Below are 15,033 nucleotides of genomic sequence, written 5' to 3'. Positions count from 1 at the left end.
AAGCGCGGCTTGCCGCCCGCGTCGCCATGGAGACCTAGAAGCCCCGCCTCCGCTGCTGCCTCCGCCCCGTCCCCGTCTTTAACACTTCTAACTTTTTATGTAACATGTTTTTAATTGGTATTTCAAATGAAAGTTTTAGACTGTCTTGAAGAAGAGGTCTTTTGTTCTAGCAATGTATTATCTGGCTTTCTGAAATGGCAACTGCAGACTGAATTAGCTCCTATCAGGTATCAAGGACGTAACAGGTCTGCAGTACCCGCCTTCAGACCGAGTTTAAATGCAGGCGCCTCAGGGCTTCAGCATCCAGCCAAATCCTGTAACTTCTGGGTGGTTCCCATCCCCCAAACTCCAAACTGCTTTGTGTAACATCTGGCCTGATGAAGAGCTCTGGAGGACTCAAAAGCTTGCACACTAACAAACACTGCTAACGTTGGTCGGTTATTTTGCTGATCATTATTGCTCTTACTAACCACAGCATGATCAGGGATGACAAATGTAAGTGCAGCAATGTGTGGAGGGCCACAGTCTGCCCAGCCCTCACCAAGGTGAGTATCTCTAACTTTTAGACTAGCAGCTGCTCTCTAGGTTCTCAGGGAAAGGGAGAGGGGGAAAGCCTATTCCAGGCAACCTTATAACCCCCGTCCCTTTTAAATGGAGACCTTCTGCATGCAAAAGCAAGTCTTGCACCACTGCACTAGGGTCCTCCTCCAAAATAAAACCCTTAGGGTGACAAAATAAGACAATCCAACTCAATTGTAATGGTTTTAAACACGTCCAAAGAGCAAGATGGGTGCTGAGCTTGGAGCTGGAACCCTTACAGCAGGGATGGGAACACATATGCAGCACTCCAGATGTTTTGGGACTGCAACTTCCTGCAGCCCCTGCATGGCCAAGCCCAGGGATGATAATGGGACCTGGAGTCCAGCGACATCTAGACCCCCCATCCCTGCCTGAAAACTTAATGAAGATCCAGGTGGTCTTACCACCCTGTTTCGGAGTCAATAGCCCTTCTGTCCTGCCACCAGCACCCTGGAGGGCAAGACAGACATGTATGGCTTGACATCTTTTGGCCGTCAACTCCCAGAAAATAAATCAGCTACTACTTTCAAAAATGACTCCACTCAAGATTTCAATTCTTGCAGCTTTATTTACATTTTCAATATTTTAAAAGCATAATTACAACACACTCTTTCCATTTTAACTTTTTTTTATGTTCACAGGCTTAAAAAAGAAAAATCCATGGTTCCTGTACATTACAAGTTAAATTTAAAAATTCACCTTACTTGGGACAGAAGGGTCTCTCTTTCTCACTCACACACACACATATATACACACACATCCACACCTATTGACCAAATTTAAATAGTTCTCCAGAAATTGTCAATAGCATTTACAGATTGTTGAGACTCTAATCTAGCCCAATTTCCTCCCAATGAGGTTCCCTCCAGATCTTTTGGACTGCAAACTCCCATCAGCCCCAGCCAGCATGGGCTGATGGGAGTTGTAGTCCTAAACATCTGGAGGAAACCAGGTTGTGGAAGGTTGCTCTTTTCAGGAGGGGCAAGAGACTGACAACACATCCTGAAGTGTATTTGGGGGGGGGGCACAGAAACAACTTTAAGGCTGCTCTGACTGCTCTTTTCCTCCTCAGAACCACCAACATTTTGAACAAGGGCTGCCAGCTCCCTCCAGAGGAGAAGAGTCCAGGCTGCAGGGCTAGAAAGGAAGTGTTTGCAGACAGGCAGGACCCAACTTGTCAAGAGTGCCAAATGTGCACACTGAATGTGTTTCTGAACAGGCAGCTGGAACCTAAACATTTTGTTTGCCCACGCAAATATGAGCAAAGTGGAACTCCAGCAACGTATTCACTGAAGATGCCCAGAGCTTGACAAGGTGACCCCACTCTAGGCCTCTCTCCGCCCTAGTTGATGATGCGTTTTCCCCCTGGTCTCCTCTGTGCACCTTCGAGAGGCACTGCACTCAAAGGAGGCTATGAACGAACTGTGCTCCCTTCACGGCAGGCCCTGTGAACTGCTCACGAACCCAGCACAGCCTACCAACCCCCTTCCCAAGGCATGCGCCAGTGTTTGCAAGCCTCCCAGGTCACCTTCGACCACCCTGGCATTTGCCAAAAAAGGCCACAGGTGAATTCTGCAAGCAGCTGCAGAGGCAGGCAAGAGTTTGCCTTCCAAACCCTTTACATGAGCAGGGAAAGGAAAGGGGACGATGATAAAGGTCAGTTAATTTAAAAAAACATGTTCCTCTGTTGAAGGCTTAGACTTAAAAAGCAGATTATGATGATTCTTTTCTTCTAATGCTGTCCCAGGTGATTGTTTGGCTTCTATGGGGGAAGTTACAGAAGTTTTACAACACAATTAAAACCAAGAAAACAGCAACATTACACAAGATCCCCAGCTACATATATACAACAGCTCAGTCGCACCTCCCCACCTCCCACACCCTTACACACTGACAAACAGTCAACTTGGCTTCCCAGTCAGCTTCTCCCAAGACAAACGGGTGTGGGAAGCAGGCAGAGCGTAGATGTAACAACCAGATCGTTTCACTGGGTTGCGAAAATGAGCCCTTGTTGTTTGGACAGTACAAAAACTTTGATTTTTGGGAGCCAAGGGATCGGATCACATCCTTGGCATAATGTCAGGGTCAAGTCACACAGCCAAGCAGTTCTTAAGACTTCCCCCACCCACCCGCTAGGCCTACAGGTGTGGGGGGGAGATGAGCTGTGAATGGCAAGTTTCTCAGCTTTCTGAAGCAGGGATGTCCATGGAGGGGAGGGGAGGCTCACTGGCCCTAACAGTGGCTAAGAATGGCCACAGGTGGAAGGAAGAGCCGTGAGAAACTGCAGGGAGAGAACCCAGTCAAGCTTCCATTCTAGGCTGACGCCGTGGAAAGAAGCAAGGGTGACAAAATTTGCCTTGGGACAAAAAGGCAGTGAGGACTCGTGGTCCTGGCTCCTCTTCCCTTCCGCGCCAGTGCCTCCCCTCTCAAAGGGTCCAAACGGTTTATCGCTCCCGAACATCACACCAGCAAAGGAGACTGGAAGGACGTTTACAACGATGTGGAAGGACAAAACCGTGAGCATCTCCTGTTCCTGTGTGAACGAGACAGATGTCAGGAGCTGTTTCTCTCTAAAGCTGCTGGAGAGCATTTTGGAAGCTGATTTTAAAAAGGAGTCCTCTCCGTTTCTAACTTTGGATCCCCATTTGGGACCTCCACCTGTAGCGGATTCCAGCCCAGCCACCTGCTCAGTCTCCAGACACAGCCTCACGCTCGCTTTAGCTGGGTGGCTGCGTCCACTCAAGGGTCCCTTTTGAGTCCAGCTTCCTTGGACATCTACAGTGGCATCCAACCTGCTTACAATTCAACAAATGGGGTTTTTTGGGGGGGGGGAGAAGTGGGTGAATGTTTCACCTCAATTTTTTTAAAGAAGAAATTAAATAAGTTTCAACCATGATCAAAGCCACCCCTCGCCCTCTGCCTCGTCGTCTTCCGGCCGGTGCAAACACTGAAGTCTTATCAGAGACAGAAGTGAGTAAGCCCAGGCAGGCTGCAGCGATGGTGTCAGGCACCATTTCTTTGAACCGGCCACTTTGGGGCCTTGTGGCAAGCCCAGGGGACACATCAAGGCAGGGGCAGCCAGCAAGTTTCAGGCCCTCCAGATGTTGCCAGGCTATAGTTCCCATCTTCATCCTCCTCCTCGACCAGCGGCCAGGCTGGGGCTTAATGGGAGTTGGAGTCCAACAACGACATCTGGTGGGCTCCACGTTGGCCACTCCCTGCATCAGAGCCATAGTCTTTCCTCAGCAGCCCCTCCGCCTCCCGCTTTCAGCATTGCCCCCTCAAACAGCAGCTCCCTCCGCTGCCAGAAAGGCCTTCTCTTCTTCCCTCCCTAAACTGCAGCCACCCCAATCTCCCCGGGCAAATCGCCAGGGAGAAATCAGCGCTCTGGATGGGATTTAGCTTTGCTGTCGTAGAGCCAGGGTGGGGGAGCATTTACAGAAAGAAAACCAAACCAACCAACAGGGAAGGCATGAAAACAATTATCCTGCTTGCTTCAGAGACAAAACTGCCCCCAGAACAGAGTCCTGAAGGAGAGAGAAGTTGCCTCAAAGCCTCTGGGCTCCTGACCCAAAGCCGCAGCTGCCTTTCTGGCTGCCCAGCCCCGGCCTTTCTCAGCTTGGCCAAACCAGCAACATGATTGCAAACCCACATGAGCAAAAACCACCACCGAGGCGCTCCCTGCACACAACAGCAAGAGATTGTTCCAGCTCCACAACCCAGAAAAGGAGAGAAATGGAGGGGAGGGGGGGAATGTGACGAAATGGTATGAACTATTATGTGCAAATTAAAAAATGGATGCCCACATTTAACATCAGGATAGACAAACGTACCCACTGTGGAACATATTTAGGAGTGGAAAAGGTCTTGTAAAATGGGTGACGAGAAAACCTAGCCAACTCTGAAGTCTTCTCTCCACTGCACAACATGACTTAGTAGACTTTGTTACACCGAGCAATCCCTTTTCTAAATGAGCGACTTTACTGTGTGTGTGCATCTTACTGCCCGTGGAAGAAGGGGTCATTAAAAAGGTTTCTAGACCTCATGATTTAAAAAGCAGGCAGGGGAAAACATTTCAAATCCATACTTAAATTTGTCACATATTACCTGTTGGGACATGATTGTTATATTTTTAAACAAGTTAAGTGCTCTTTCCTAGGCTTGAGCCAACACTGAGTTGAAAGCAGCCCTCTCTCTCGGCAACTCCTCACAGCGCTACAAGCCAGAGCCAAAGCCACGCAGATGCTTACACACACAATCGCACAACTGCGAAGGGATTCAACAAACTACTTCCTCCTCCTCTCCACAAGGAAAACAAATGGACAGAGAGAAAGCTGCTTTTTGCAAATCGCACTTTGAAAGCAAGTGTATCGCTCAGTCTTCGCCATCCTGGACCCTCCCTCTGGGGGGCTCCATGTTGGCAAAGGCTGGCATAACTTAAAAGACAAAGGGGAAAAAAGACAGAATGAAACTGGGGGAAAAAACTCCAAAGGGGAGAAGGGAAGAGGAAATGTTGGCCCCATCTTCTGCCACCATCAGGCTGCTGACAGATTCGGGGGTGCCTGGCAACCACAGAGGCCCAGGCTGGAGCGCTGGGCTCCTGCTCAGCCATTGTCTTCACCCGCCTCAGCAGCAGCTGCTTCCTTGAGCAGAGTTGCTCAGCACGCAGGGCCCTGCTCCACAGCCATCTTCCTCCTCCTCCTCACGCACAGACCTTCCTCCCCTCCTCCTGGCTGTTCCTCAGGAGTCCCAGCAACACACCACTGGGAGGGTGGGAAAAGAACCCCAGTTTCTCACAGTTGTCCGCATAGTCTGCGCAGGCCAGCCCAGACGGAGCCCTCCGCTAGATGTCGTAGCGGCTGGAGCTGTACAGGGCGGGGTGGTTCTGCCAGCCGCTCTGCAAGTGATCCACCAGGACGTTGCCCCCACCCCTGTTGCCGTACTGGAAGTCCCCGCCCTGGTGGTGCATGAAGGAGCTCAGTCCATTCTGGGCCTTCTCCGGGGTGCTCCAGTGTCGCTCCGTGCTGGCAAGGTCCCCCGTTGTGATGGGAAGGAGCCGCTTCTTCACCTCCTGGCTTGCGTCATACTTGGTCTGTGGGGAGAAAAGCACTTTTTACCAGCCTCCTTCCCGCTCCCCATCGAGGGATTAAACAGCAAGCATCTTGGCCAAAGGACGCTTGGACAGAGGGCGAGGGATGCCTAGAAGCAGCAGCTGATTTGCCCTTCAGTCTCGACGTACAAGAGAACGTCTTCAAGGAGGGGCATAAGGCTAGTTAAGGGATGCCTGTGCTCCCCCCTTCCCCCGCTGTCGGAGGCAGCCAGTCCCTCTGAATGCCAGTGGCTGCAGAAAGCCAAGCACGGAGAGCGTTGCTGCCGTTGTGCCTGTTGAGGCATCTGGTCAGCCGCTGTGAGGACAGGAGGCTGGACAGGCCCGGCCCCCTTGGGCCTCCTGCAGCTGCTGCTGTCGCAGCCACAAGGCTCTCCTGCTGTTATTCCAATCACCACCCTGTTTATGACGGGCAGGCCTGGAAAGTGGGCTGTTCAGGAGACTCGGGGGGGGGATTTGTCCACTTTGCTCAGGCAAAGGCCGGAGGTGCAGAGGTGAGAGGGAGCCTTTGCTGAAGAGGCATCACGTAGATTGGGAAAGGGCCACATGCAGATTTGGCAGATCCAGCAACTCCAGCTGATGCCGACTTCCCCGCAGCCACCATGGCCGACTGCCAGGGACAATTGTGGCAGCTGCACCCCAGCAACATCTCTCATCTGGGAGGCCACAGAGAGTCACAGGCCTCAGTCTTAAGAGCAGAAGGCAAGGAAGGTGCAAAGAAAGCCACAGTCCCTTTTCCCAACCTCCTCGGTCACGCAGCTGCATCTTGGAGAGGCCGAATGGGACCTCGGGACTCAAAAGTTAAAACCCCTCCCTGGGAAGGACCGAATGTGCTGCTGCAGGGAGGCCAGAGAAAGCCCTCACAACGCCTCCTACCAGCCTAAAGCCTCCATAGCCTGAAATGCAAAGGGCTCATGTTTAAAGAGCTAAACCTTTAGTACCACTCCCTATTTGTGTATGTAGTATTTCATGTATTTTAATTGCATTTCATGTATTTTAATTTATTTTAATATTTATGTGATTTTACTGTTTACAATTTTATTATGTACGTGTTTGATTTTATTTTTGTAAGCTGCCCTGAGTGCCTTATTGTAGGGTAGGAGGGTGGGATAGAAATATTTCAAATAAATAAATAAATGACTTAGGCTGCAAATATCTGAAAAGCTGCCTCCCTCCTTACAGACCCTCTCGGGTGTTAAGATCAGCAGAGGGAGACCCCTTGGAAGTTGTGCTGCCGTGGAAACTGGGGGGGGGCAGCCCAGGAGCGGCATCCTCTGTGGCAGCCCCTCAGTGGTGGAATTCACACACCCCAAAGACTCCTGCCAGGGAGACGTACCTTGTTATACAAGAAGACGCCCAGGATGGCTGTCATCATCCCCAGCACGTTGGTGGTGGTCACAGGGTTGCGAAGCATAATCAGGGAGACGCTGATCACTGTGATTCGTTTCGTGGCATTTGCAACAGAGTAGCTCAGTGGGCTGATGAGGTTGAGGATGCTGAAAGCAATGACATTCTGAGCAAAGTTGCAGAAGCCGCTGATAGCCAGCAGGAGGATGGTCCACGGCCAGTGTGCCATTGAACTCTGCGGGAGAAGCAGGCTGTGAGGAAGGGACAGAAGTGGCTAGAACTCACCGCGCTCACCCAGAGGAAAAGGCAACGCCCATCTCATGCACCCTTACTCGTGGAGGGATCCCAAGAGAATTCAGCTGGCCTCGCTTCCGAGCTAAAGCATGCTTAGATGAGCAAGCTGCAATTATCACAGTCGCTGTAGAGAAAATTAGGCTATCTTTATACTCCTATTTATTTATACCTCGCTCCATCCAGGAATCCAGCAGACTGAGGTGGCAGGGGCCACAAAGCGGCCCTCAGACTCACCAAGTCGTTCTCAACAAGGAAGGAAGAGAGATCAACCAGGACCCACGTTGGGATCATAAAAAACACAGCGTGGCACCCAAGGATGTTCAGCAACCGGAGATGGTGTATTCGTGAGTCTCTCAACACCTGGAAGAACAGAGGTTTTAGAAGCACTCCTTCTTTCAGGGATCAATTTCTTTACGATTGTTCCCCCTACCCCCAGAAAAGTGAAGATTGATCCCTGTGCCCCAAACACATTTAAGGCATTTATAAACCACTTAATCTTCAGCATTTCTAAGCATCTCCTACCTCTCTCACTTGCACAGAGAAAAGAAGGATGGGACAGAGTCATTAAGGGGAAAAAGCTGGACCTATCATACCAGGATCTTAGGTGATCTGGGTAGATATCTCTCTCCCACCCCAACCCACCCACCTTTAGTTTTCCTTCTGCAGAATGACCACCAAAGACCTTCCACACACCGGAAGGGACACTTCACTCCAACACCAAGTGCCAGGGTGGTTTAGTTGGTATAGGCACAGGGCTAACTTCGAGCTGGCAAAAGACCCCCCAAGTTCAAATCACCGGTTTAAGGTTTTATTACAAAGGTTGGCATTACACAGGCATGGCAAACAGACTGTGCCTTTTGGAAAGACATGCACACAGGCATGGCAAAAGCACAGAGACAAACCAGATACCTTTTTAGAGAAAATGTTCTGGAGGGAGAAGCACAGGGTCGCAGCCAGAGCACTGATGAGCCCCCACGTGTCGAAAGACAGCTCTGTGACTGTGGCCAACAGGACTCCACCGATGATGGGGATGAGGGATAGATACACCTGGAGGAGGGAGGGAGGGAGAAGACAGTGCTTAAGCAGGACAACGATGGCTTCCAAGTTCAGGTGGCAAAGAATGTGCTTTCAAGCTTCAGGAAGCCCTCCCTTACCCCACGGCACCTTCAGGCCATTGTCTCACAGAAGCCACTTGCCCACAAAGGGAAAGGGAAGCCTCCCCCACTCACCTTGGTTGTCTGTTTTTCCTTCATGATGATTCTCGACAGCAGGACTACCCAGATAGGCATCGTCGCCTTAACTGAAAGGAGAAGGAACAGAGGAAGGCTTAGAGGGAGAGAAGAGAGGCCAGAAGTAAGGTCCAGGGAGGCTGAGGAGGAGGGCAGAAGCCGGTTGAAAGCACAGGAAAATGCCTCACAAAGTGGATGATTGTGAAGACACGGCACAACAGAGTGAAGGGCGCAAGTCCTGGGCTCAGCCATCCCGCTCTCGCACAAAGACTCCAAGTTGACAGCCACAGAGGGCTTTCTTTTAAAAGTTATTGGGTTTTACTCAGAGCAGGCCCAGTGAAATTAATGGGCCTAATTTGGCCATGTCGATTAATTTTAACAAGTGTAACTAACAGGTGTGATCATAATAATGTTCCATTATTATTATTAACACAACAATAATTAAACAAAAATTTATAACTCAAAACAAAGATCCTCACAACTAATACTTCAAGGTTTGAAAAAACAGTATCTTTCCGTTACTAAACAACTGGGTGAACAGGAATGTTTTTTCAATTATGCCTAATGTTAATCATGAGGGAGACAGATAGCTCAGGGCCAGTACCAAGAAGGCCCTGCCACAGCTGTGCCAGCCAGGCAGCTGCATCAACAGGCCAACCAACTGTAAGGCCCAACATGGCTAATATTGGGGGGGGTGATCTTTTAGGTCATGGGTGGAGAGCCTGTGTTCCTCTAGCTGTTGTTGGACTCCAGTGCGCATCATCCATGACCACTGGCCATGCTGGCTGCTAGAACTGCTGGAGTCCAACTATGTCTGGAGAGCTATAGGTTCCCCATCCCTGACAGAGGCAGTTGGGCTGCTGCCCATTCATGGATTTGCACGCTAGTTCTAACATTTTGAATTGGGCCCCACTGCCAGCCAGTGCAGAGCACTCAGAACCAGTAAGCACATTACAGTCAGGAGATCACTAGGCCATGGACTGCAGAGGCCGGGCTATCCCAGCCCAGGAACAGGCAATGCTGGGCTTAAGCTCCCCTAGAACTCCAGCGATAGTTTGAAACCAAGGAGTCCTCCCAGATTATGAAGCTCTTTCTTCAGGAGGAGGGCGACACCTCCCAGGGCAGTCTGCACACCCAACTCCTGCACAGGAGCTGGTGCCCACCCACAGCGCTTCCATCTTGTTAGGGTCCAGTTTTTCATTGGCCCTCAACCAGCTCATCACTGCCTCTGAGCACCAGCCTAGCACCTTCACAGCCTCTCCCATTCGGATGGACCAGACAGAGGATGTCAGAATAGCATAGGAGGCAGAATGGACCCTCACGGGACCAGGCATCTCAAAAGCCACACTCCCCTAGCAGAAGCAACCCTCCGGGTAGGAGCACAGCCATTTCTTCCAAGCCCCAAGTTCCTGAGTTGTTCCAGGAGAACACCACAGTCTACGGTATCGAACGCTGCTGAGAGAGCAAGGAGAGCCGGCAAAGCTGCTCCCTTCCTATAGAAGTCATCATTTGGGGTGACCAAGGCTGTTTTGGTGCTAAAATGGGGGCCTGAAGCCAGACAGAAACGGGTCGAGATCATCTGCTTCCTCTGGGGAGACCTGCAGCTGGCCTGCCACCACCCTTTTGCAGGACACAGAATAATGGGCTCAAGTTGCAGGAAGCCAGATTTCGACTGGACATCAGGAAAAACTTCCTAACTGTTAGAGCCATACAACAATGGAACCAATGACCTAGAGAGGTAGTGGGCTGTCCCACACTGGAAGCATTCAAGAGGCAGCTGGACAGCCATCTGTTGGGAATGCTTTGATTTGGATTCCTGCATTGCGCAGGGGGTTGATGGCCTTATACTCCCCTTCCAACTCTACTATTCTATGATCTTGCCCAGAAACAGAGTATTAGTGACTGGCAGGTAGTTTCCTAAAACTTCTGGATTCAGGGAGGGCCACTTCAGGAGGGGCCACACCACCACCTCTTCCAAGATAGTGAGCACAACACCCTCTGTTGTGCGCCACCCCAATCTCCAGTGAGAGATTTCCGGTGAGAGATTTCCAGAGGTCCCTGCACTTGCCCAGGGTTTGGTTTCCTTGGAAAGGTCAGCAGAGTCTGTGGTGTCTTTGTGAAATACGGTTTATTTATTTACACACATTCCAACCTGGGCTTAGGATGGAGGAGTTCAAGGCATCAGCAGTCCAATAAATCTTGCATTTTTCCTTACAGGAGACACCCTAGACTAGTCATGGTGCAGAGATCCTGTCTCTCTGCCTGCCTCCAGTCCCCAGACTTCCCTCTGACTCAACTCCAAACTCAAACTTCTTCTTGGCCTCAGGAAGGGGGCCTCTCCTGAGGAGTTTCAATAACAATAGGATCTCCCTGACTCAGTTGCCAGTTAATGGCCACTTGATAGACCCATTAACTCATGATGGGAAGGGATCCAGAGGGTACACAGTCAGCCTCAGCACTCCCTGTGGCCTTAAGGCTGCAACCACTAAATCCAATCCCACAAGTTATAACTAGATTGCGGCACCAAATTCAGCACAGCTCAAAGCAATTGCGCCCTCAACACATTTTACAAATTTCTTGCAGCAAGCTACTGGCAGACTAAACATGAATTTCATTGCAGCATTCCAAAAAATACATAGAGAACTACAAAAACATTGTAGCCCAAAGCAAACAATACAATAAATTTCAGAGGAATCCAACCATTCCACCTTGCACTGTGGGGGGCAGGGCCATTTTTTTTCTGCAGCTGGAGAGTTCTGGAAGGCGCCTTCTACTGAGCCACACCATCACTCCACATAGCTCGAACAGGGCTGTGGAACTGGTGGCCCTCCAGATGTTGCTGGACTCTAATCCCACAGCGCTACTGGCTGGATCTGATGGAAGGTCCAATGATATCTGAAGGGCCCTGGGGTTCCCCATCTCCTGGAGGACACTGACTGGCAGCTTTCCAGGGTGCCGGCAGGGAGTCTTCTCTTGAGCCTGTTTGGAGATGCCATGGATTGACCTGGATGCTTTGCATGCCAAGCAAATGTTCTGCCACTGAGCTCCTGGAGAACCTGAAAGCTTTGCACCCTACTCTGAGGCATTTTGGTCAGCCTAATAAAAGGTGTTGCCCTAACCTGAGTTTTCCTTCTTCTTCTTTGGGGCCAACACAGTTACCTTTACAAGTTTTTCTGCAGGTACTCTGCACTTGCCTTGGAGGCTCCCACTAGTCTCCACGTTACAGAGATGCAGGGGCTTTCCTCTCCTCCCTTGCAGACTGCAATGAGGGCAACCACCTCCTGTTTTGATTCCCCCCTCCTTGCATAGACTCTGAACGTGCCCAAGAGGCGACACCCGTCTGCAGACCTTTTCTCCCTTGTTGGGGGTGCAAGGGCATACTCAGCCAGGCCCCCTCCCCGCGTGCACTCTGCCCATGCCCTGGAGGCCCCTCCCCCGCCACGTACCGGTGTGGGCGTAGGAAACGGGGACCCTCCAGAGGGAGACGTGGGCGGAGACGGAGGCCAGGTACTTGCCGAAGGCGAGCGGGAGGATGACGCGCGGGTACGCGCGCGGGGGCAGCTGGGCGGGGCTGGCGGCGGGGACGCGCCAGGCGCGCAGCAGCGGGGGCAGGAGCGCCACCAGGCCCAGCACGTGGCACAGCGAGACCGTCACGGGTCGCGGGAACGCGCCCAGCAGCACCTTGTTCACTACGTTCCCGCCCGCGCTCAGCGCGTACCAGGCCAGGCACAGCGCGGGCACGCGCAGCAACTCCGGGCGCGGAGCGGGAGGGCGGGGACGAGCCGGGGCGGAAGGCGCGCCTCGCCGCGGGGACGCGCCCGGCGGGGAAGGGGGCGGGGGATGCGGAGGAGGCAGCGGGTGGGCGGGCGGCGGAGGCGCAGACGCCATCCTGAGCGGCGTCCGGGTCGCCCCCTTGCGCTGCTGCTGCTGCTGCTGCTGCTGCTGCTGGGGGTAGTGGTGTGGGTTGGGGGCGCCGCCTCGCCTCGCGTCACCCGCTCGCTCCCTGCTCCCGGGGACGCATCACTTCCGCTCTTTGCCGCCGGAAGCGGAAGGCGGCCCGGCTACGGAAGTCGGGCGGGGGCGGGGCCGTCTGGCACGGCCACAGAGGGAGGGGAAAGCCACGCCCACGAATGGAAGGAGGGCGGAGTCCACCTTCCCAAGGCCGCCTTTCCCGGCTGTTCGGTCCCCGGATGTCGCTGGACTACAACTCCCGTCAGCCCCTGTAGCCAGCACGGCGAGTGGTCGGAATGATAGGAGCAGGGAGTCCGGCGACACGTGGGGGACCCAGAGGCACGTGATTTCTCTGTTCAAGGCGCCGGGAGCTGTAGCTCTGCGCTTGGTGAACTACAGTTCCCAGGAGGGGGAGAGTGTAATGTCAGCAGGATCTCAAGTGATTTAGTTAATTGGGGAAGGGAAGCCAAGAAGCTTCAGTTTCTGTTGTTTATTAAATTTATGTCTTGCCTTTCCTCCCAGGAGCCCGACGCAGCAATTTATAATATTGCAATTACTACATGGTGTCACAAGAGTAACTAAAAATAAGGCCGTGGAAAATGGATCGGAGGTTTGAAGCTTACAAGAAAGTTGGTGTTTGGAGGAAATGCTGCAGTGATCTGGAGGAAATGGAAGCGAGAGTTTGAATTGCACTGCAACGCCCTGCACTAGAAACGAAGCAGGTAAGAAAGTAGAGACTAGTCACTATTGTTCCTGCCTGTGTCAGGTGAAGGAAGAGAGATATTTAGTACTTTCCAGTTTGATGATGCAGATAAGTATGAAATTCTAGCTTTGATCAATACATTCGAAGCATCTTGTGTGCCCAGAAGAAATGTTACTTATGAAAAGCACAAGTTCTTCAGAGTGAAGGAGAAAGTATAGACCAGTGCTTCTGACCATGCATCTGACTATAGTGGAACAGCCATCATGGCTCTACCAAAGCACTACAGACCTTTGCATTAAGCACAGAGCTTGGAAAAGTTACTTTTTTGAACTACAACTCCCATCAGCCCAATCCAGTGGCCATGCTGGCTGGGGCTGATGGGAGTTGTAGTTCAAAAAAAGTAACTTTTCCAAGCTCTGTCACAGTCTGAACCTCTTGCATTTGGGGGACTTCTGTCCACAAAGTTAATATTTTCTCGTGTGTGTGTGTGTCCCTCTCTGCCATCAGAGGATACAACCATGCACAGGGAAAAGCAGGCTCTGCCCCACAAAAATATTTGCCACAGTAAACATTTTTAGCATTTAAGTAATGGCTTCAAGTGTTCAAAGCACATCACCTCTGCCGTCCACATTGCAATCCTTCCAAGTATGGCAAGGGTGGCTAGCCAGTGCCCCTCCAAAGCGTATTGGATGCCCCGCTCCCATCATCCCTGACCACTGGGCCATGTTGGGGGCCAGGGCTGATCCAGACGGCCACTGTTGGTCCCCCATCCCTGCTTTAACAGGCGCTGTTGGTAATGTTTGTTTGCCGCCCTAGGCTCCTGCTGGGAGGAAGGGCAGGATATAAATCAAAGAATGAATGAAAAATAAATAAATAAACCTGATATATTCAGCATACAAAGCACAGGCTGTACCGCTGCATAGGATGGGGGACATCTGTGACCTTCCAGATGTCGTTGGACGCCAACTCCCACAATCCCTGACCATGCAAAGTGGGGCTGATCGAAGTTGGGAATCTAACATCAGAAAGGGCACAGGTTGAAACTTTTCCTACCACGGACATAAAAAATGAGGTTGGGGGAGGGGAGAAGCTTCACTTCCTGGGTTTGTGCACAGAAACTGATCCTGAAAGAGCAAAAAAGAGAGCCCTCCCCCAAAACAAGTCAGTAACCCTCAAGGCACAGCCTTGCAGCAGCTTTACTCCACTATGACTGGAATGCCTCTGAGCATGGGCAGAGTGCTTCCATACACACAAAGTGGAGTTTCCACTTCTCTGTGTACACCCCCCCCCATGAAAATAAGTACTGGTTTTGCCACAGGAGGCTGCAGAAAACAGCCAGCCATTCAGCACTGCTCCCTCACCCCAGGTGTGATCCCATAGAGATGAGATGGTACGCCCAAGAGACTGAGGAATATGGGCTGGAACAGCCCAACCAAAGGAGCAATTAGTTTCCCCCTTGGAATCTGGGCTTTTTCATTTCTTTTTTCTCCTATTAAGCCCCAACTGGAACCTGTTTGTTGAAGGGCCCCCTCCTGTTCCTGCCTTATTAATGGAGACAACACAGTAGCTGTTCCGAGTCTAGTAGCAAGAGGACTCAAGAGAGACTTCCACTTTTGCTTCAGATCTTGCTAACCTAGCAATGCCCAACTGGCCAGGGCAGGATCGCAGGAGGCCATTCTGTGGCAGCGCCAGGGGTTGCACCAGCCACAGGTTTCAGCTTCCTGAGAACCTTCAAGTTTGCAACGGAGTTTCTAGGCACGCTGGACAGCTCTGTAGGTCCTGCCTCTTGAGCTCCGGTGACCATGCTTTGACCTGCTTAGGGG

General features: G+C 51.6%; 1 protein-coding gene across 1 annotated transcript; it reads right to left on the bottom strand.

Annotated features, from left to right (window-relative positions):
- Positions 1-1,127: 1,127 nt before the first annotated feature.
- Positions 1,128-12,628, bottom strand: SLC35E1 (solute carrier family 35 member E1). The gene is made up of 6 exons (XM_061601329.1): positions 12,003-12,628; positions 8,557-8,627; positions 8,237-8,374; positions 7,562-7,687; positions 7,023-7,268; positions 1,128-5,671 (listed from the first exon to the last, which is right to left on the bottom strand). Exons 1-6 carry the CDS (start codon positions 12,442-12,444, stop codon positions 5,423-5,425), a joined length of 1,272 nt encoding a protein of 423 aa, XP_061457313.1. The 5' UTR covers positions 12,445-12,628; the 3' UTR covers positions 1,128-5,422.
- Between the last annotated feature and the right edge of the window lie 2,405 nt (positions 12,629-15,033).

The sequence above is a fragment of the Rhineura floridana genome, chromosome 18 (assembly GCF_030035675.1).
Source record: "Rhineura floridana isolate rRhiFlo1 chromosome 18, rRhiFlo1.hap2, whole genome shotgun sequence".
In the NCBI taxonomy this organism is placed as follows: Eukaryota; Metazoa; Chordata; class Lepidosauria; order Squamata; family Rhineuridae; genus Rhineura; species Rhineura floridana.
The sequence above is the reverse complement of the archived record's forward strand: the minus strand, read 5'-3'. Positions and strand labels throughout refer to the sequence as shown.